We start from the raw sequence: 23,046 nt of genomic DNA on the forward strand, positions 1-23,046 counted from the left end.
CCACAGCATTCTATCCTACTCCATTGGAGTGTGCTGACACTCAGTACATCATCCCTGCCAGTGGTGTGCTGCTCTCCCCATCGCTGTGCCGCTAAGACAGAGCTGCAAGCAAGCAAAAGCACTCAAAATTAGATTATTTTTTTACTGTATTTTCTTTCAGGGCTCTGACTGTTTGGCAAAATTTGTAATTTGCTGTTTCTGTTTTGTTCTGGTGATGCTGGTGAACCCAAATGTTTGTCACTGTAATAGCTCTACCCTGGCACTTGCCAAGGTGCCTGAGGTACCTGCTCTTGCTGGTGTAGGCTGTGCTACTCCCCTGCAGAGCCATGGCTCTGCACAGTTCCTAAAGTAGAACTGTCCGTTCCACATGCTAAACCAAGGTATTCACAGCCTGAGCCGTGAATACCTGAGCCAGCACAACCTAGAGTACTGTGACACTGGTTTGAGGCTTTCCTAGGTAGAAATACCTGTTTATGGAAGGCTATATTTCTGCAGCCTCTAGGAGAAGGTCAGGTTCCATGGAAACGGGATAGCCAGGTCTCCACTCTGCAGCAGCCACTCCGCAGTGGTGGGCTGCGGAGTGGGTGGGAGCTGCTCACGTGGGAGCAGTGGGGGATGCCTTTTGGGCCATAGGTGGAAATCAGGGGAGAGCTGTGGAGACCAGGCAGCATGGCTGGGAATTACCTCTCTCCTGAGTAATCCCCTGATTTCTGGCATTTCATTGTGGGCTCCTAAAAGGAAAGTAGCGACATGAAGCAACCTAAAGCAACAACTCTAGAGCGAGGAGAAGGCAGAGCCCTGGTGTCTCAAGAGAAAGAAGAGAGTTGTTTTCAGCTCACTTTACTCCAGGCAGTGGTCCTCAGGGAACCCCTCAGGGCTCTTGGAAGGTGGAAGCCTTTTGATACTATATGTTTGTTATCCCAAAACTGACTTGGCCAGCAAGGAGATGGTGGCCTCTCTTTCTTTGGGAAATGTTGGGCTAGATGTGCTCCTGGGCATAAAACCATGACCTGACTGCAAAAGCCAGCAAAGTTACTTTTCCCTATAATTTCTCAGTGGCCATGAAGGCCAAGCACCATTGGATCTTAGATGACGAGATGTTAGTGAGGGAATTGACACTTCTACTACCTGTGTTTAATGTGAGGGCCAGTAGCTGTCTCTGATGTTCAAATGGAGATTGAAATTAAGTCACTAAGAAATAATTTGAAAACCTCCTTGGACACTTAAAGCCTGAGGCTTGGATTTTCAAAGTCAGGCTGTGTTAGACAAATTTTGTTTCTTTAGAGTTGGAGGTTTATCAAAATTGCAGCATTGCAGAGCAGCAAGGATGGCTGGGCTCTCTGGAGACCTTCCCTGGACTGGAGAATGTGGAGTTTGTGAAGCTGCTTTTCATTTCAGTCTGTAGGATTGGTCAGGGAACTGACTTGGTGATGAAGTATGAAAATGATTCTCCAGGATCCATTCTGTCTTACCACACTGATGTGAAGGGCTCCATCCATTCCCGAGAGTGGGGAGAGGGGTTTGGCCTTCCTTTGTGTGGTCTCTGGTCACACCGTATTGTGCTGTGTATTACCCAGGGTGGATACAAGCTCTCATGCTTTGTGCAAGCTGCTTACAAGTAATGGTCTTAGGAGAACAAAGCAAACTTCGTAGCTGGAAACTCCCCTGCTCCAAATGGGTTTGAGCTGCCAAGTCACTGCCATAGAGGAGCAGGTGCCCAAGGACTGAGAGGGTTCTGACCTGTGAATAAGGGTGAGTTTCACTGTGGATGGAAAGAGATTAAATACAACAGTCCCACTCATATAGGTGGCACAGCCCTGACAGCAAAACAGAAATATTCAGAAAAGCAAACTATGAAGGAGAGCAAGAAGTCACATAACTGCAGGGAAATGGGGTGTTTTTCCTGCTAACTTTCTCTGTTGAAACAGTCTGCCCTACTACAGCCCCGTTTTGCCCTGGTGGGATTTTTTTATTTATTTCTGACATTGTTTTGGGTTTTACAGTTTCTTTTCTTCAGACTTTATCAGAAAGCATATTTGTGGTGAGAGCCTGTGAAAGGACCTAGCTTGCTGAGTAAATGTTCAACGTGGAAATGAGCCGCATGACCTTGAGGGGGGGAGAGGGAGGAATGCTGACAGAAATTCATAAAAAGTTGAAAAAGAAAAGAACAGGGAGAAGGGAGGAGAGAGGAAAAAAGATAAAAGGTCTGGACAGACTGGAAGAAGTCACACAGGAGAGGAATAATGGTCTGTCTTGTTACAGCAGTGACTGGACATGTAGTATTAGGCATCTTAAAGAGCCTGATTCTAAATTGCACTGAGCACTGACACTTTGAAAAATAGGCCCATTTAAGGTGACTCAAGTTGGGCAACAAAAGTCAGTAGTCACTTTAGATCATCTTGGCCTGTGTTCAGACGGGTGAATTTTATCCTTGGCAAAAGGCCAGCGGGAGGCCTTTCTGTGTACTGTTCCCATTCCCAAAATAGGACTTGGGGTGGCTCTTAGAGCTTGTGCAGGCCCTTTGGGGCAGGGGCAGAGCCCACTCTCCTCAGGTTCTGCACTGAGCCCTCCCCATGCAGGAGGTAGTGATCACTGACTGGGCTCATGTGTCAACCCAGTTGTGTTTGGGCAAAGAAACTGAGCCTGAATTCATTTATGGAATTTGGGATGGGGGGGGGGGGGCGGTGCGCTGTGGGTGTCTGGAGAAGATGCTGGATGGAGCAAAAGCCTCTGTCGTCAGTGCAAGAGCAGCAGTGCAGCAGTGCAGGAGGTTTCCCAACCATCCTTGGAGTTCCTCAAGTGTGAGACTGAGATGAAGACGCTTTTGAAAACTAAGGAGGATCTCAGTCAGAAAAGACCAACAAAACTGTCATGAGGAAGAAAATTCGAGTAGAAACACACTGCTGTCACTACCAGAGACCAAGGTGTGAGGTCCAAGCATGCTCTGGAGTTTGGCTTTCCAGAACTGCCTGGTTTGGGCTTGATTTTTTTTCTTCAGTCCCACATCTAGTCCTGGAGGATCTAAATTGGATTTTAAAATTGTATTGTAGGGATTGGAGAGAGGTGAGCACCAAGTTTCTGCAGGTTCGCATTATTTCTGTGTGGAATGTGCCTCTAGTATCTGGATGACACCAGCTCTGGGAAGCCCCCCGGTCCTGCAGCCCGTGGCTCTGGTGCTCTTTCCCTGGAGGGATCTGGGCACACAGGGAGCTGGCCCCCAGCAGTCAGGGGGACTGGAGCAGAAACCCTTGCGCTCGTCAGGGAGCCAGTGGCTTATGCTACTTTTTTTGTTGTTTGAATGCATGAAAAAGTTTAAATGCACATAAGCTCCCCTTACAGCTCATCGTATTGTCATTTCTTTGAGTCCCCAAATTCTCCTCATTTTCAAGAGGGGAAGTCTGACTTCAGTGGCATCAGCACTTCCAAAACACTGCACACCGATATAAGCACTTCAGAGTGTGGGGCAAGGATTATGCTGAAGCTGAGCCCTCATTTGTGCTGAAACAGGGCTGATTACCATTCTTTTGTTAAATCTGAATAGCTGCACTAATGGTCCTCATATATACATCTTTAAATTTTACTTCATTTGGGTGGGGGGATCAATTTCTTTCCATAAGCCTGAAAATTGTAGAATAAGATTTTCATTTTCACTGCTTGTATGGGAGGGCTCTGCTGTACGGAGGTGAACATTTTTTTTTATTTCTTTCCAGTTGGAGTGTGTGAAATAGTAGGGAAAAGTCCTGTTTAGCGATGACCTCAAAATAATTTCTATAGCAGTGCAATGTGATGTCAGACAGACAGTATGTGGCTGGGTGGGAAGTGCAGACAGTGGGGACATGAGTGCCTGACACAGGGGAAAACCATCAGTCCAAGGCTTTGGGAGGAACTGGAGCAAAGTCACCAGCACAGATGCCAGAGCAAGGAACTGTAACTGTACATTTAATAGCTTTGGATGTTTGCTTTTATGTGACAGTTGCTGCTCAAGCAAACAGATTGGAGAATTCCAGACTTGCATGGATTTCAGGGATTTTATTTATATGTGTTCAGCACAGGACAGGAGTGGGATGGGAGCACAGGGGTTATTTCAGCAAGAGAAGCACCCTGTACCCTGCTCCTCCCTGCCCCCCGTGCTCCCCACCCTTTGCACCTTGGCTTTATGAGCTGAGCCTTCCCCCCTCACTCCCATCTCTTCCCTGCAGTCAACTGTCCCTCCAAACCCACATCACTCACCTGCTCCCCCTGGTCCCAGCATCATCCCACTCTCCCTGGAGCATCCTCTGCCCTATTCTCCTGCTCCCTAACCTGCTCCCGCAGAAGCCCTTCCCTGTGCCGAAAGCCCCATCTGGAAGTCGAACAACCATGCCCGGAGTCCTGGCTCTGCCCCCTCCCCTGCCCAGCCTGGGGTGCGGCTGAAACTGTCCTGTGAGAACTGCAAGGCAGAGGCATGTTTTCACAGTTTATTCTCTAAAAGAAGAGCCTGCAAGGGGTGAGGGGCAGACTCCTTGCAGTGAAGGTGTTAACAAATAGCAGGTGATTAAACATGACAAGCAGTGACATTTCTGTGTGGGGTTCTCAGTACCAGCAATGCCAAGAATGAAGCTATAAACCCTGACATTTTGTGTTATGCACTGAGGTTTTTAATAGACATCTTTCTCTCCCTCGCCCCTGTTTATTCTTTTATTCCTCTATTCTCTTCTGTCCTCTTCTCCCTTTCCTCTCCCTTCCTGATCCTCACCCTAGCTCTGCCTCATCCCAAGTGCCGCCACCTCCTCTTCCCATCCCTCCCTCCCTGCTCTTATCTTTGCTCTCTTGCTTCACCAGACTCATTTGTTCGATGGCCTTCACTTTAGCTTTTGTTTCTCTCTTCCTCCCTATTTTCTTGTTACACTTTTCCAAGATATTTTGCTTTTCATGGCGTCATTCACCCTTCCTTACTCTTCCTCCTCTTAGCCCCAGTCTTTGCCATATGCACACGCTCGCAGTCTCTCACACATATGCACTCCCACACTTTATTGCACACACACTGCCACTTCCCGCACACTTCCCTGCTCCCCCCACGCTCCCGCTCTCTCCTGCTCCGTCTCTCACATACGCTCGCACTTGCTCTTTTCTTTCTCTGCTTCCCCTCTCCTGCTCTTCTTTGTCTTTGTTACTCCCTTCTGCTGTCATCCTTGCTCTGTCTGTTCCTTTCCAGTCTCTCCCCTTCTCCCTCCCTTTCCTTTCTCTTTTTGGGGTCTGATGTAATACTCTAACCATGGGCAGCCAGGCCAGTTGCTTGTCAGAAGCAGGTGTCCCACCCCTGAGTGATGTTTTTGTTAATAACATTTTTGCCCTGACTCAGAAGCCATCATTTTGGAGATCGGTTGGTGGGGTTTTTTTAAGGACAGGAGCTGAGGAGGCTGAGCTTTTGGGAACAGTTGCTGGGTTTGTACTAAAAGGATTGCAACAGTTGTTCTACTGAGCAAGAAACGTTGGAACAACTGCAGATTCTCTCTCTCTTCCCCCCGCACCCCCCCCCCATCTATCCAGAGGGCATTTGGAGGTGACACCCAGTGCACCGTCCCCTTTGCAGCCAGCCCTAATTGGAGCTGACGAGCTGCCACTGGCTCTTGGCTTTGGAAATGGGGCACTTCTGCCACTAGAGTTGGCCCTACCCCGCCCTCTCTATTAGAAAAAATCTTTCCTCCTCTGCTGCCTTCTCCTGGTGGGGTTATGGGCACAAAATCAGCAAAATGCCAGAGTGACCAGAGCAGTCAAACACAGGGCTCTCCTCCAGCAGGTCACCTGGTCTCCAGGGCACAGTAGTTATGGTCCAGCTATGTGACCTGAACATAACAAAGGGGTCTCCAGGCACAGAAGGATAAAAGCGGTCAGTGGCGGTCATCGGCTCCCCAGTCCGTGACCTGCCTGGCTCACTGTTTCTTACCAGGTTGTGCTCCCTTTCATGCAGAGGCTGGGTGGCAGGGCATGATTCTTCCCACTAGGCAGGATGGAAATGGTGGGGGCAAAGCCTGTCCTCTTAGCTGAGTCAGCCGTGCTATTGCCACCAAGGCCAAGACCTTCCCATCTGGCTGGTCCCGGTGACAGCCACACTGCAAAAGTTGTTTGCAAAGTGCTTCCTGGAGACTTTGAGGGATTTCCAGAGGCTCTTTGAGTGGCACAGCAATTCCTTCTCACACGGCTGTAGAAGAGAGTCTCTGCCTTTCCCCAGGTCCCTGGGGAGACTCTGTGGGGAGCTCCTGGAGAATTACCAGGGACAGGCTCTGTGCTGTGCATCGGGGAGAGTGCCCAGGGCAGGTGAGAGGGTCTCCTGGGTGGACAGCAAGGACAAAGGCTGGGGCAGCTCTCATGGGCAGGAGGTCACCAGGTCCCCAGGGTAAAGGGCTCAGCAGGTATTTGAAATGAGTTCAAACTAAATGCAGCTTCAGTACCAGTATTTCCTCTTCCTTGACTCTGCATTCATTCTAAAAAACAAAATACTTCCCCATAAAGACCCGCCTTCCCATAAAAGGGCCTCTCCCTCCCTGTCTGCCCAGGTCTTATTGATCAAGCACCACAGACGGTGGCTGCAGCTTCAGTTGCCAAGTAGGGCAGATCAATAGAGACTCAGGATGGGATTTTTGGCAGCTGAGACATGTATTTGTTGCTCCTTCCGTCCCACCATCCCTCTGGGAAATGATCGGTGTCACAGTGAAAGCAGGTGGAGCAAAGCTCCGTCCTCCTGCTTGCCTCTCACCTTGTCCTTCTCCGTCCTCTATGCTGCAGCCGTGGGACTGGAGGCCTCTGCATGAGCATCTGTGAGGCTGCAGAGAATGTGGGGCATGTGTGGAGACAGAGTAGTCCCACTGTGCTGGGTCCACTGGTCCCTCTCTGCCAGTTGCCTTTTGAAATGGCCAGGTTCACCCTTTTGTATACTGGGGCAATCCCATGGGTTATTCCAGGCTCCCCAAGAGCAGTATTTGGCCTTTCTTGTTTGCACAGTCTCTATTTAATTAGTGTTTCTTCCCTGACTGGATCCAGAGTAACTTCCCTCTGCCCTTCCATGCTGTGGCCACCAGTGCTGTTGTCATCTTTCCAGAGATGGGGAGAGCAAGACACGGTGACGGGAAGTGACTCCCTGTACACCAGAGGGACTTGGTGCTGGCGTTAGGGTTAGGGGCCGTGTTTCTGGCTGTCCTTTGGCAGCACTCAGCCCCTTGGCCATGGGCTTGAGACAGTGCTTCCGCACTCGGAGCCTTCCCAGGGTGCCCCGTCCATGTGGGACCAAAAGCTGTGGGCTGGTCTCCAGCATGAGCCGGGGGAACCAGATGCAGAGGGGAGCATTGGGGAGGAGAGGGATGCAGTGCAGACTTCCCTTGCTTCATCCTGTCTGAAGAGCAGCTAGCTCTGCCATAAGATGTCCTTAACCCTTGCCAGCTCTCCTGGCTGCCCAACCTCTGGCAGGTGCCGAGCGCAGCGCACAGAGAAGTTAATGAAATGAGTATTTTGGGGAGGGGAGGAGGCAGGCTCTGTACTGCACCCTGGAGCCCTGGATTTATTAATGGTGACCTGCCATTAAAGACTAAAGTGCTAACCTGGTCATATTTAGCAGCTTTCAGTGGTATCCCAGTGGTCTCTGCCTGCAATATGAACTTCTTTCCCCCACAGCCCCAGCTCGGCAGGAGCTGACTGCAGAGTTTCTCTGCTACAATGAGTCTGGTGGGCAGCGCTAAGAAGTCTCTGTGCTGCTGCTGCCAAACAGATTTCCACCTCCTCCTGCTGCTCCAAGCAGCTTCTCCCTCTTACTGCCAGGTCTTGCCAGGCAGTGCAAGGAAAAGAGGACCAAGTCCTGGCATCTTCATGATCTCCTTCATACAGACAGAGACTGGGGGTCACTAGGAGAGGGAGATGTGCCAGCATGAAGCTCAGAGGGTTTGGCCATGAAGGAGAGGCATACTCAGGCTCTGCAAAGCACTTCCACAGAGCTCTCTGATAAGGCACTGGCAAATTATCCCTCCGAGGTGGCAGGCTGGGAAACGAGGCAGCAGCTCTGCCAGACCTGATTAAAACAGGACTCGAGGCTAGCAGCTCCAGGTCAGAGCAGGAGGGCTACTGCCATTGCTGCTGTCCCTCTTGCTCCAATCTAAGAGGGACGTAGAAAACCCAAGCACGGGGGGATGTCCCCTGGGGGTTATCAGCAGTTGGATATTGCAGTGACAGGCACTTTAGAAAGATGCTGGGAGCTGCTGCTGGTCCAGGCAGGGATCGGTGTTAGCAGAAGAAAAAAAAGCCCCAGAGTTTCCTTGAAGCTAATTCTGCTCTTGATGCTTCCCCAGAAGCAAGATCCTGCTGTGCTCCGTGTGCCAACTGAGATTATTGCTTTCCCTGATCACTTCTTCCTGGATTAAAAACTCAGCACAGAGTATTTTGCTGTGTGTTATTCCAGGATACCCACTAGAAGCTCAATGCGGTGCAGACTCTGGCAGAGATACCAGAGAATCATGAGGCATCTCTAGGTCAGGTGTCTCCTGCTGCTCAGACCAGGAGGTGGGGATGCACCTGCCCCCTCACACTTCTGTTTGGCCTGAGGTGAGGGCACGAAGAGCAAGGCTATAGGGATTTTCCTCTCACCAGAGAGCCCTGTAAGCCACAGATCCCATGTCCTCACAGCCCTGCCCTTCATGTGGGCATGTTTGTCAGTGTGGGCTGCAGGCCATTCCCCAGCAGACTCAGCGAGGGCAGGGGCCTTGTTCCAGCACAGAGCTCCAGCCCTCATGGCCTCCCAGCAGGACGAGTGCCGGTTTGGCAGCCAGGCTGGGGGCAATCCTCGCTCTCTCCTTTGGCTCTGTGCCCCAGCTGATCTGCAGCCAGGTTTTGCTGTAATCCCTACATCCTGTTGCAGGTCCTTAATCAGCTGCAGCCAGCCTGGAAAAAAAAAACAACAAAAACCCAAACCCGAAACTGTTGTGGTTAAAGCTCCCCACTGCCAGGTGATGGGGAGGGGTGGGCAGCAGCCTTCCCAGGCACCAGGTGGGAGACTGGAAGGGCTGGTAGAGATTACAGTCTCCTTGGTGGGGATGGAAGCAGATGTGTGTTTCTGTGGGGGGCCTGTAGGACCCACTCATGCTGTTCCCCTGCAGAGTGGATGGGTCTGGGTTTGAGGCACTGATTCCTCCCATTCTCCCACTGCCAGCTCAGCTATGGATGCTGCCCCTTCAGCCCTCACTGGGCAGGCTTGGAAACTCTCTGGGTTGTTGAGTTGTTTTTTTTCCCATTTAATGCATAGAATAACACTGATGGGTCTGAACAGCTCCAGCCAGGCGACGAGGGGAAAGAATAACAAGCTCCTAAATGTCAGGCAAAATTATGGGCCATTGCTATTTAGGGTGAGTCTGGTGGATTTAGGACCTCTCTGTTCTATTGTCCCAGCTGCTCTGAGCATTGGAGCAGGCGAGACACAAGTCGGGAATTTTATTGCAGAGCATGTTCAGGGGAAGGCTGGTTCTGAGTGTTTCCGGAGTGGAACAACAGCAGTGGGGGAGAGCGGACCATCTCTGTTGGGAAGTTGGTGAGATGTGATACTGGAGGCTGAAAGTCCTGGAGAGGTGGTCATCCGGCAGAGAATAGAGCCCCTTTGCATCCTGGTTTCTGTCAGGATTCAGCTCCAGATGTTCATCACACTCCCCAAGTCCCTGTAGGGTTGCCTTCCACCCCTCAGACTTGGGCTTACTCTCCGGCTGCTGGGTCCGTTGGTGGACCTTGCTGGTCCCCCCTGCAATCTCAAGTGCACATGACTCCTTATCTTCTCTTGTGATGCATTCAGGAATGATGTTTGTGTGAAAAACGGTGCCTATATATGTGTGTGTTAAGTGGGGATATGGGGTTTTGGTGTCATCTCTTGGACTGCTTTTGGCTGGTGCTGGTAAACGTAACCAGGGCTGGCACTGCATTTGCATTGCCAGGTGTTAGGAGGAAGAGCCCAGCTGAAAAGCATAGAAGGACACAGAAAGGATGAAGAAGGTGTTATACAGTGTGATAGAAGGGGATCGTTCATGGGAAAGTAAAGTCTGCGCAGGGTGTACCCTAAGCTTCCAGATTTTGGCAAGTACATTCTGTCCCATGCCAGGGTGGGGAGGAGTGGCAGAGAGCAAGAAAGCCATTCATGCCTGGCTGTCTGCACAGGCGTGAGGCTCAGCAGGGTGAATTCTTTGCTTCTTTGGGGCTCTTTTTATTTGACCGGATTAAAAAGCCTATTTGAGTTTCTTAAACCATTTAATCTAAAATCCCCAGGTAGATGCGCCATTGGATTCAGTTTTAAGCTTATAAACAAAATAGGTCTGTGTTTGTCTCTTCATTTTGTTCTAAAGAAGAAGGGTTTGACGTGTCTTACCTGGAGCTGGGGGGGAGTTGGGCTTCTGGTGCGTATGAACCCCGGTGAGCTTTCTGAAGGGTAGGAAAGTGCAGAGACTGGGGTGCTGGTGTGACCTTCCTGCATCTCCAGGTTAGGTGTGCATGTGGCCTGGGCAGGTGGCAGGAGGGGAGAGCAGGGGCCAAGCTCCACTGGCTGGTCCCCAGAGCTCAGTACATACACAGAATACTGAGCATAGGTAAAATTCCACTGGAACCATTGCTCTGAAATTAGTTTGGGGACATGGAAAAGGAGAAGACCTTAGGAAATGGGAGAAAATGGGAGGAAAGCATGGAATGGTCTGCATAATTCCAGTTCCTGCAGTCCTTCAAAAGGAACTGGTTCTCCTCTGCTCCCAGAGTGTCCAGCTCCTTCCAGGGTTTCCTCCTGCATCCATCCTCTCCACCTACTCAGGGTTCTTGTCTCCTCTACAGTGCTGTGTGGCCTATTGCTGCCATTCTCTGCACTTCAGAGGAGGCTCCATTGTCCCCAAAATGGGACAGCTCAGGACTTGTTCACAGGAGAGAGGTGCTACAGATGCCTGCAGCAGCTGCAGGGATGTCACAGGTCTGTGGCCCACAGTTCCAGATGCTATGAAGAAAGGTACCAAACCCACAGCAGGCAGATGTAAGATGATCTGCCCCTGTGTCCCCTCAACGTCTTCTCCATGTGTCCACACAGACCACCTCAAGTCAGTGATGCCTGCATGGCTATGTGGGGTGACAGCGGCAGTGTTCAACCATAGTGGGAGCAGCGTCCCTTCCAGATCCTGTCCCCAGTGCTGGGAGCACAGCAGAAGGGCTGGGCCGTCCAGCTTCATCGTGCAGCTGTGGAAAAGCTCGTTCCAGCACGGTGTAGAAGGGCCAGAAGGGCAGGCTGTCTTCACCTCGTGTGGTCTTTGCTGTGAGCAGAGAGGCCTCCTGTGTCCAGGGCTCTCAAGGAGATGCTTTATGTAAGGGGAAGGTGGGAACAAGACTGTATATTCCCCCACTTCCTTCTCCCAAGGAACTGAAGACAGACAGAGGGACAGGCATCTGTCCGATGGCAGCTTGAATAGGAGGGAGCCCTGTTGGCTTTGCCAAGGGAGCCTCTTTCTATATGGAAATGAAGAATTTAGGCTAATGGAGCTCAACCATCTCTAATTTTGCGATGGCAGGAGGATTTTGATTGAAAGTAATTAAGCAAGCTAGCTGTAAAATTAATTAAAGCAAAAGGGGGGGATTTTTTTATTGGATTGGATAGCGATATAGCGGCTGTCAAATGGGGGACGGATGGGGGTGACCTGAATTCTCTGCCCTCCCTCCTCCCACTCGGGACGTTTATGTCACTTTAATCTCCTTACAGCGGCTGGTGTGCATTTGTTTGAAATAATCAAGGAAATATGGTCAGAAATTGTCAGCTTTCAGATCTAATTTACCTGACAGCCCTGCACAGACCAGTAAGCCTCTGTGTGCGTGTGTGTGTGTGGTGCATGCGACCGTGTGGTCATGGAGGACTCCTTGTCTGCCCTCTCCCCTGTTTTTTTTTCATTCCGTCTTCTCTTGATTCCTAGCAAAAATCCTTCTGACATATCTGGGGCCACCCAGCACCTTGCAGGAAAAAGAAATAAGTTTGACCATTTTCCTGTGGTCCCTCCTCCACCCCCACCTTCCCATCACTGCCTCCTCCCAACCTGCTGCCTCATCCTTGCACCATAACCAGCTTTAGGGTTTAGGCAATATAGGATTAGGGGAGGTGGCTGTAATTCTTTATTCCAGATGGCTGGCAACTGCTAAACCCACTGTCACAAGCTGCGAGTTATGAAAATACTTAAATTAGGCCCTTTGTTTCAGCCCATGTCCCTGCCAAGCAGGTCTCCTGGTGTCCTGCTGGGAGCTCAGCTTGCACAGAACAGGTGGGGGACTCTGAGTCCAGACTGTAATGATGCTGGGAAGAGGCTTCTCCGGACTCACACCTACCTGGATTCCCTTGCTCAGCTCCATCTGCTTATTTTTGCCTTTAGCTCTGAAAGAGAGATCTGCAATAAGAAGGAGCTGGGCATGAGTTGGTGTATGTGTGCACTTACGTAGCAGGTGAACATCCCAGGGACATACAAAGGCTGCAGTTCCTACACATCTGACTGCGTGGGTGGGGGGTGCACAATCCTGACAGAAACCCCAGGCTTCCCCCTGGACCTAACCATGCAAGAACCCTGTGACCTGAGCTCAGCGTACTGGAAACTCTGGAGGGCGGGCAACTACTGTAGGGCTGGTGCCTCACATCTGTCTTGCTAGGTTGGCTCTTAGGGTTATTATTTATTATTCTTTATTGTTCATTAAGCGCCAAGAAAGTTTGGGCTTTTGTTTGTTTTGTTTGGGTCTCCATATAGAGACCTTTGCTGAGGCAGACTCCAGTGCCTTGACCTCTGGCACTTTTACAATTACAGCCCATGATCCTACTGTATTGTTTATGTAATGACTCTCAGTCCCGAGGGATTCTGCAGCCTTTCTTAGATCAGAGCACCCAGCACCTGGCAGGGAGAGTGCAGGGCAAGTGCTGGACCCTGGTACCAAGGACAATCTCTGGGCTTTATGTCCCAGGGAATCATTAATATGTAGATGGCTCAGGCTGGACCTGCTGCAAGGATCCACATGCAGAGAAGTTGATTAAGCTGCTTCAGAAGGAGCAGATGATTCATCCCTGCCTGGTCTCTGTGGTCACAGGGTCTCTTAGTTGTTCAGACCTCACACTCTGGCTGTTGGGTGTCTGCAGCCCATCAGTCTGTCTTTCATACAGGGACCTGAGTGACCGGTCCTGTGGGCCAGCTGATGTGACCAGTCTCTTGAGTGTCCCAGAGCACCCCAAACCATCTCAGCATGGAGATTGAAACTTTTAGCTGTTAAGCAGATGTGTGGAGGGCTCCACACCAGCTCTGTAACCTGCAGGACATGGGTAGGACTGGTCATGAGCAGCACATGGGGCTGTGCTGAGGTGGGTGATGAGCTCATCACCATGATTCCCAGGTTTAATTCCAGCTTTGCCACTGATTTGCTTTGTATCTGTAGCCATATGAATACATAGCTTTGTGCCAGTGCTTCCTCATCAGTATAATGGGTATAATTAGGCTTCCCTGATTGAGGATGGTGCCGAACACTGAGTGTGCTGGCAGACTGTTTTCTTTTGTTTAAAAGTCCCTTCCGAAAAAAGGAGGTAAGACCAGATTTTAGGGTGCTGGTTCATATTTTAAACATGTAGGGGTTAAGGTCTCTGACAATACCCAATCCTTCCCCTGTGGTCTGCTCCAAAGAGTTGGCTTCCCCTAAAAGTAACAGGACAGAGTTAGGTTAAGACTAAGTGCTTCTAAGCACTGTCTCCTCTGTATTCAGCAAAATACAGAATGTGGCACTGCTGGTCTTCTGTGTTAATTACAAATATAACAGAATGTAACATGAAGAATAGCCTAAATAATTTCATGGCCTGTTAACCAAAAGAGAGCTTAAGTTCTGGTACGAGGACCAGGCTACCACTGATAATGGTATCTGAACGCAGTGGTGTTTGGAAGAAGGGTCATACCATGCTGGCTGCTCTGACTTCCCACTGTAGATTGCAAGACCAGATGATTAAGAGTGCATTAGATAATCTTCTAACATAACATTCCCTACAGGCAGTTACTGGCATTGCTGTAGAGACATCCTGAACGACGTGTTGGAAAAGGAAGTGCACAGGACAGTCTTTCTGCATTGTGAACATGTTTGAGACCCCCATGCAAAGCTGTGCTCTGTTCTGACTCCAAGTCTCCTCAGACATGGCCGAGGAAACTGCACGTGAGTGCTGACCTGGGGGCACCTTCTGTTGTTCTGTTTGCACCTGCTTGTACTTGTTCAACACCTCTCCCCTCTCAAGCACTGCCACTCTCACTGCAAATGAGTCTGGAGACCCTGACTCCAGCACAGCCAGGAGTTGAGAAACATCCCATAGCTGGGTGAATGGGATGAAAATTTCAGATTTGGGTGGTATTTCTATTTGTCTCAGTGTGAGTGGCAGTAGAAAGGCATAAGCTCCCTTCTGTCGCTGATGTGGCATCAGCTGGGAAATGATTCTCCTGAGCTGAGCAGAGTGACATAAGCATAAGATCAGAGAGGGATCAAGTCCAGCAAGTCAGGAAGGGGACAGCTGAGGCGTGGGGCTGAGTGTCTGGAGAGGGGCTGCCCATCCTCAGTCCATGGGGAGGAGATTCCTCCAGAAAGGGACTGGCAACTTAGCTACCATCGGTTCAGAGAAACCTTGGGAATGTGCAGAGAGACTTCAGGAGTGAGTCAGGCAGACAGGCACCTGAACCTGCCTTTCCTGGGGAGGCAGTTCTGGCTGTAAACTGTGGACTTTCACACAGCATCTTGCTCCAGTGCTGAACCGTGGCTGCTGTTCCCTTGCATCCAGCTGGCTTGGGGCAGCAAAAGGAAGAAAAAGACAAAGCCAGCAGCTCAGCTGCTCAGGGGTTTCAGGTAGAGGTTGCCCTGCCTGACTTGCAGTGGATTTGGGGACTGTCTTTGGAAACCCTCTCCAAGGCAAGTCTGAACAAGTTGCACTTAATTTCCCAGGTAGGCAGAAAAGCCAGAGAAAAAAAAGTTGCAATGGAAGGTTTGGGGATAAGAGTATGTCGTGTTGCTGGCCAAACAAGGCTGTGGATGAAGACATATCTGTCACATCCCATTTGCCTCCCTGGCAGTGGGACCCAAGGCCCTCGTGAGGATTCAGGAAGGCTTCTGTGAAGACATCCTGAGCAGAGAAAGGGGTGCTGAATGGGACAAGGCAGCAAGGGAGGTGCGGAGAGCCATGTGTTACACAGGTCAGCTGCTGGGGCCCAGTTAAAACACAAGTACAAAGTAAAAGGGCATCAGTGTGTCTTCAACTCGACTTCTCCCTTCCCCCTTGCTTCCATCTGATGTCCTCTCTGAAGCCCCATGCAATTTTATCGATTTACACCCAAATGCAGTAAAATCACCAAGGTTGGGAGTATCTTGGTTTCACTAATTCTGGACCCTGACATGCCAGCCCTCCCCCCGGGACTTGTTTGCAGGGCTATCACAGATGGTGCAGACTTCCTCATGGCTTAATAAACCAGCACCTTGGAAGCCTAGGCTGAATTCACATAATCACAGAATTGTTTCTATTGGAAAAAACCTTTAAGGTGATGAAATCCTATCATTAACCTGGCACTGCCAAGCCCACCTCACAATAGGGGTTATCCTTCAAGAAGTGTGAGCAGGCACGCTGGGTCCTAGTGTCCTCATGTCCTCACATGGGTGACTTCTGGGGATGTCTCCTGAGGTTTCTTCCTCCTGCACCCCAGCAGAGGGAAGGGAGGCTGTGGGCTGACTGGGAGCAGCTGGTGCTGGATGTCTCCATGTGTGTCCTCATGGCAGTGGGGCAGTCCCCAGGCCAGGTCAAATCCACACTGCTCCCCATACAGACCAGGACCCAAGTCCTATATTTGGGAAAGGCTCAAGGCAGCATTCCCTGAGTTCCCTGTGCATGGAAGATATACCCTCACAGAGCTGTCTTTTTATTTGCAAACTGAGCAGTTGTACTGGAGGAGATTTAGCAAACATAGGACTGCAGAATGCTGTGTGTACTGAGTCACACATCAGGGCTGGAGCCAGCTAGCACTGTGAGCTACTGAGGCAAACATTTGAGAATAGCTACAATAGGCACCAAGAATATCTTCAGATGAGATCTTCCTGTGTTGCTGCATGTTGGGTAACAGGGAGGGCTGGCAACCTAAGCTTAAACTCTACCCACATGCTCTAACCCTCATCCTGCGCAAGCCAAGCCACTGGTAATGGCAACAAAACAGAGAAAAGCAGGTTTGCTCCTGTCAAGGGAGCTCTGATTAGCCAACTTCACATGGGTAGGGAAAGTTCTGGCTCCGGCAAGGCTCTCGGGATTGACCCTGTGATCCTGGCTCTGGCTGCATTTCAGGAGGGAATGACCCCAGAACTACTACTGTGCTGGTGGATCTGCAGCTCACACCTGCACAGGGCAAGGGCAGGATTGTTCCCTACTAGACTTCTTCTGTCTGTTGTTAAAGTTCCCAAGCAAGGGGCTGATCTTGGGGTCTCCTGTAGAAGGTCTTTTTATTGCAAGATTTTTCTCAGGACTTTGCTCTGTGGTTGCTCTTTCCTCTCTACTACTCTTAAAATAAAGGAGCCACTTGCCCAAAACCCATCTGTGGCTTCTGAGACACAATTGGTCAAGTGCAGATTTTGGGGGCTTGTCCAGGCCATTTCAGCAGAATGGGAGAAGAGGCAGTGGAGATTCTTGGTGCTGTCTGATGCGCAGACCGAAGGCAGGGCTGGTGGTGACCACAAAATCTGATCAGCCTCCTACCAGGTGTCCCTTTGGCATCCTTCTCCCAGTCCCCCAAACCCTTTCCTTCCATCCTGCTGCTCTCTGCACCCTCGTGGTGGGGCCAGGATTGTACCTTGGCCTCACTGCGGCCCCTTCCTGCCTTCCAGCACACGATCTCTCCCACTGGTTTTACAGCCGTTTTTTCTGCCAGCGCAGGGCACTGAGAAGTGCTGGCACTGCCAAAAACCCTGCGTGCACTACGACTCCCCAAACATCCCTTTATTTTTATTGTTCTGTTAATTACTGTTTAAACTTTAATAAGTCACTTCGTCAGGAGGGGGGACCTGCAGTGAGGTTTCTGTGCAAACACTGGGCCCGGCAGTGACTCTAGTGTAACATAACCCTTTATACAATGTGGGAATGTTTAGACTGTAACAGAAACTTGTTATTTTAATGACAGTTAAAGGGGAAAAAAAAAGAAAGGAACGAATGAAAAAGGGAAGCAACTTTGTTGGGGAAATGGCTCATCTCAATCTCTCTGTCTGGCCTCTTTTCTCTTGGCTTCAATGATATCTGGATAAGGAGGCTTTATAGCTTCAGTTGAGGCAAGTCTTGTTCCCAGAGATGCCCTATACAAGGCAGTGTGTGATCCCTTCAGTTCTGCGGGATAAGGCCAAAAGCAAAGAGATGCTGATGGAAGCAGCATGGCTTGATTTTGCTCAGAGACAGCAGCAGATGCCTAAAGCCAGTTTGAGCTCAGTCTAATTATTCAGACCCACACAAGAGACTTTCCCCTTCTATTCAGAGCTTCTTCCACTGGTTAAGTTTTTAAGTAGCTGTACTGAAACAGATGCTGTCATGTCATAGATAGGAGGGTCCAACATCCCATGGAAAAAATGGACCTTGAAGCAAGAAGATGATACCTCATTCTGACTCCTCAAAATGAGGAAACATGGAGACCTGAGAGAGGGAAAGGGAGAGAACTTGGCTCACACTCTTCATAGTGGGAGAACAGAGGATTCATGGGCATTCTTAATTTTGTGGCTTCTGACATCTGCATTGCTTTGAGGTAGTGGAGGGTGCCTGTGTAGTGGCTGCTGTCACTGCACCACAGCACTGAAGTCACCTCCAGGTTTGGCTTGGCTATATTTAGCACTCACTATAGACAAGTCCATATAGAGTGATATATATGATCTGAAAACCTTCAACTCCTGCTGACGTCTGCTGCTACAGTGAAATCCCCCAAATCTGTATGGTCTGAGTTGGGAGTGATGGGAGACCAGGAGAAGGGAGAGCTCCCATGTTTTCTAGGACAGAATTCCATGTTCCCCCTCCCTGGGCTGGTCACTGGTCCCTGGCAGTGCCGGTCTTCTGGGCAGCCCAGCTTTCTCCACCAGACCTGGATGTTGGACCCACAGAGAATGAGGGGAGAGAGCTGTAAAGAGGATATAGGGGTGCAGACTGGGGCACAAGAGCTTTGGCACGAGACTTGGGGTAGGAGAATGGTGGAATGATGGTGTTGGGAACTTTAGGAAAGAAGAGAGGAGAAGAAGAGCACCCTAAGGCTGGCAGCTGGGAGGGGAAGGGGGGCACAAAGAGCAAAAATTTGGAGGAGAGAAGAGATTAGGAAGGTGTGGGTTGTAAGGAGCACTTTGCCAGAAGAAAGACGCTTCCTCAGGTGCCAGCTCATTGCCAGGAGTCCAGTTCCTCTGTGCAGGGTCCCTCTCTCCTCTTTGCTAAGTTTCTGGCCAGAATAGGAGCCTGGGGAACTTGCACTCCTTAAAACGTTTTTGTGAGGGTGAGTGTAGGATGGAGCGGGAGTGGATGAAATCATGGGCCTGTGGGGAGTGTGTTTTCCCAAGTGGGTGAGAATGCAGGGAGCAGGCCAAAACAGTTCACGCTTTCCTCGCCCGCTGCCGGGGTTGTGATTGTTATTGATTGGATTTGCTGTTCTCGGCACTTTGTGTTTTTCCAGCTGAGCATTGGCTGCCCCTGGAATTTTTTTTTTCTTTTTTTACCCTCTGCTTTAGTTCAAATACCCACAAACATGGCAGATGGGGCAGGTGTATGCTCAGCCCTGTGCCAGCCAGCACTGCAGGGCTGTGCTGAGCCTGCACTGGGGCTGCACAAGGCTGGGAGAGTGCAGTGGTCTGTATAAGGTACCAATAATGTGCAAACCTGCTGTCAGTAGGATTAAATTCATAGGTCTGTATTATCTCTGGATGTATGTTGTACAAAAAGGTAAAGAAATCTGCTCTTGTAGAAAAACCAGTGTCAGGGCTTCAGGTTGAAGCAAATAGGAACATGCACAGGGATTCCCACGCTGGGGCACATATAACATGTAGCTGGCTTAGGGTGCATAAACTTCAACCCCAAAGCCAAAGGGCCAGGAGAATGCTAGCTGCAGATATCATTTTAGTTAATTTCCAAGACATGGTCATGAATTTCAGACCCCACCAATCTCCTCATGTTGGTCTGTTCTCCCTCCAGCTGCCCGCTCGTGTCTCTCCTCCGCAGAGCTGTGCCTGCTTATGGGGCCAGTGGCAGGAGCCGTCCCTTTAGGAATGATATTTTCCAGGTTCCTGTGTGAGGCCGAGCATGTCCCAGCTGCAAAAATAACTAGTCTGTGTACCCTGTGGAAACAGGAGCAGCAGCGACACATCTGTCTGGTCTGGGCAGAGACAGCTTGTAACTAATGCCCCAAAGGGGCATCAAGTGGCTGCAAGCTCCTTATCAGTGTGCAGAAACCCAAAATAGAGACCTTTGGGGAGGACTAGCCCCTTGGAGGGTGAAGCTCTGCAGTGGGCAGGGCAACAGATACCTCTGGGCCTCTTGCAGGACCAGCATGTTCCAGCAAGACATTAATATTGACTGGCTTCCCTGGCCCAGCTTGGGGCATGCAGGCTGCTGGCATGGCTGGGTACACACATCCCCCAGAGCAGCCCCAGCCTCTCTCTGGCTCCCTCCTGCCTCCCCCGTGGCCAGTGGGGTCACTTTGTTTGGAGAGCGCAAGCAGAACTCAAGGATAGAGCCCCCTGGACGGAGCCAAGGAGCCACTGAGTAAAAACGCTGAGGTTTTCCTTTTCTGTACAGCGCGTTTCCCTAAATTGCCTTTGACTGTGTGCATCGCTAATGAAAGTTTATGCCCTTGTTAGAAGGACAGGCAGGTCCATTCCAGTTAGGGCTGGGTCTATCCTTCTGCCAACTGCCCTCCCCAGCACACACACACACACACTCTCACTCGCTTGCTCTCCCTGGTGAATAAGTAGAGGCTGTTATTAAAAAAAAAAAAAAAAAAAGAGAGAGAGGGAAAAAAGAGGAGGGGAAAAAATTTCCATATTTGTGTAAGTTGCTTTAAAAGCATTTTATCATGTCATAAAAAAAAAGGAAAGTACTCTTGGAAATTGATCCTGCACAAGAGCCCATTGGACAGAAGGACGTTGGGATGTTAATGGCTATTTTGCTCCAGGGTGGCTTATTAAAAAATTTATACATAAATGCTTAAAATTGCATAAATTATTTAAAAAAAAAACATAGTAAGCAATTTGCAGTCCCCATCCACTTTTCCTCTTTTTCTTTCCCTCATCATTCTTCCATTCTTTCTTACAAAAAAAAAAAAAATTCCTTCCCACTTCTCTTACCCTTGTCCCCTCCCTGTCTGAAAATGTGATGTGCCCAAAAATGTACATGTCTGTGGGTAAAATAAATATGATTTTAAATGGTACCCACTACTGACCAGCGGAGCTAGCTGCAAGGGAGGGGGGGGGAAAAAAAGAAGGGAAGAAGAAAAAAGAAAAGAAAGAAAGAAGTTTGGATATGATGAGTGTTTCTCGCAGGCGTGGAATGTCACCCACATATCCTGGAGATTGTACTGGGGAGGTTTATGATGGTTTCCCATTGATTTGTTTCCCCGACGCAGCTGCCGACCTCTATTGAGGGACAAACATAATCAGCACTGACGCAAATTAGATGGTTATTCGTTTTGAAAATTGACAGAAAAACAATAAAAAAGATGAAATGCTCCCAAATCAATAGATATAATGAAATTCAAATAATCCGAGAGATGAGGTCTCCATGGCAACTGATAATGTGGAAAAGAAAACAATTTAATAAAGGACAGACACACTTTGAAAACAGATTGGGCAAAGGGAAGGCGGGGGGGCGAGGGAGCAAGGGGGGCCGTGGGTTGGGTGGTGGTGGGAGGGGGCAGTGGGAGGAGGTGGTGGTGGGGAGCCAGAGCCGCTGCCTCTCCGGTTGGTTAGCAGTGCTGTAGTGAAGGATCACTGTCCATCCCAAGGACGCTTGCCATAATTAAGAGAGGCTTTCGGTCCAGAAAGTGCAGATTCAGGTTTTAATACACAAAATTATTTCAGGAGCACTGAATCGGAAAGTCGTTTGTTATGACCTTCCTGAGAGGCCTGGAGCAGGGCATGTTGGAGGCGCGGCGGCTGAGCCAGCTGAGTTATGGCATATTTGTGTTTTTATAGTGCGGAGGGGAGGGGGGAAGGGGGGAAGAAGGTTAAACAGTATTTACAGCTCAGTTGTTTTCAGAAAGGAAAGAGAAATAGAGTTCATGAAAAGATGCGAGTGAAAGAGAGGGAGAGGGAGAGGGAGAGGGAGAGGGAGAGGGAGAGGGAGAGGGAGAGGAAGAAGAGGAAGAGGAAGAGGGAGAGGGAGAGGGAGAGATCCCCTGCCCGGCGCACACACTCCGCTGGGACGTCAGCTCCAGTGAGACACTCCCCGGTGCTCTGCCTTAAGGTGTGAGGTGCAGATGGGCTGGGGATACAGCGGGGCTCTTTGGTGGGATGCGGAGTGTGTCTGTTCCTGCTGCAAGTCCGGCTGCAGGGTCCAGCTGGGAGTCCACTATCTTCTCACTCCAAGCTGCAGAATAAACTGCTTCTGGTGCGCGGGCTCATGCTGAGAGCGTGCATGGTGTGAGTGCACACGGGTGCTCTGTGGTGGTTGCGCGTGTGCTGCTCGTGGGCTCTGCGTGGGTGCTGGTGGACTCTGTGCAGGTGCTGGCTGCGTATGTGGGGCTGAGTGGAGCCAGGTGCTGTGTATGTACATATATGTGTGCGCGGATGTGACATCTGTACAGTCACAGCTACACGGGTTGGTGTGCGTTAGCATGTGCGTACAGTTGTGTTTGTGTGCAGGGCCATGTGTGCCTCTGCTTGTGATAGTGTACCTGCACAACCACGTTTCTGTACACGTGTTGTGTTTCCACGGATGGGTGTTTGTAGTCAGTGATAGCATAGGCACATGGATAGGCTCACGAGGACATGGGAGATAAGAAGATGAGCCCTCATGACCAGAAGGAAGAGCAGCAAAAGGCAAGACAGGGAATTAGAGTAGTGTGAGTATTGGGAAGAGTGGGGTGAGTGCCCACGTGGCCCAGCCATGGGGCTGCTCTCCCGTGCTGCTCTGACAGGACTGCTGAGTTAACAACTCAGGGGTGACCCACTGCTTTCACACCAGAGCTTATTCACCTCTGGCCTGATCGTGAGCCTTTTCCACACAAAACAGAATGGAAGCATTTCTCCTAACCACACTGCTCAATATTTGCAGGTCCCGGACATCTCCAGGGATTTAACTCCACCCCTGAGCTCCCAGTGCTGTGTGTAATGGGTGCTTGCTCTGGATTCACAAAAGAGTCCCAGCCCCATTTGGGGATGACAGAATCCTTTCAGGGCCCCGAGTGTCCCCTTTACTCACCCAGCCCAGACCAGTTACCTGCTCAAGTACAGCTCAGGCAGCGGCCAGGGGCTGTGGAGAGGACATAACATGCGCTGGATGGCTGAGATGCTCTGCTTTGCTCTCTGTACGCAGCCCTTGCTGAGGTTTCACTCACCTCCCGTGGACTGACAACACTGATTTACTTTGCAGGACCTTGAAAGACCACGATAATGAACTTTCTCTGGCCCTGCATTTCTTAGTGGTGCAACAAGCATTCACACTCTGAACTCCTATTTAGCTCCCGACTTCCCACAGCAGTTAATTAGCAGTCTGCATTCTTTGTTGGGTCTGAGCTTAATACTGCTGAAAGGGATTGCAAATTGCTCTTAAACAGCCTACCAAACTACCAGAAGAGTCAGAGGGACCCTTTTTTAGGAGCTGGATCACTTAACCCCTGCCCTCAGTTAGGGATGAGCCCAGCCTGACACCAGGGAGCTGCTGTCCACTGACTGGGGTCATGGTGGGTTTGGGTTCTCTGTAAAATCACTCCCTGGTCCTTTTTATTTCCCCAGTGTCAGGTATTTGCAGCTAAGTCTGGTTCTCCTGTGATCTCACCCCATGTTTTCCTGCACCCCTTGCCTTGACTTCTTCAGCAT

The 23,046-nt window shown here is 50.1% G+C and overlaps 1 protein-coding gene across 6 annotated transcripts in view; it reads left to right on the plus strand.

The window, feature by feature from the left end:
* The window catches only part of CASZ1 (castor zinc finger 1), a 277,300-nt gene that overhangs the window by 198,610 nt on the left and 55,644 nt on the right, over positions 1 to 23,046 (plus strand). For 4 of the 6 annotated variants that reach the window (XM_085079866.1, XM_085079867.1, XM_085079868.1 and 1 more), the window contains one exon: positions 14,031 to 14,190. The exons of the other annotated variants lie outside the window; for them this stretch is intronic. In XM_085079866.1, the coding sequence (XP_084935992.1) occupies positions 14,172 to 14,190 (19 nt within the window). In that variant the 5' untranslated portion in view covers positions 14,031 to 14,171. The remainder of the gene's footprint in view (positions 1 to 14,030; positions 14,191 to 23,046) is intronic. 6 annotated transcript variants of the gene reach the window in all.

The sequence above is a fragment of the Lichenostomus cassidix genome, chromosome 21 (assembly GCF_008360975.1).
Source record: "Lichenostomus cassidix isolate B80296 chromosome 21, HeHo_3.0, whole genome shotgun sequence".
NCBI lineage: Eukaryota > Metazoa > Chordata > Aves > Passeriformes > Meliphagidae > Lichenostomus > Lichenostomus cassidix.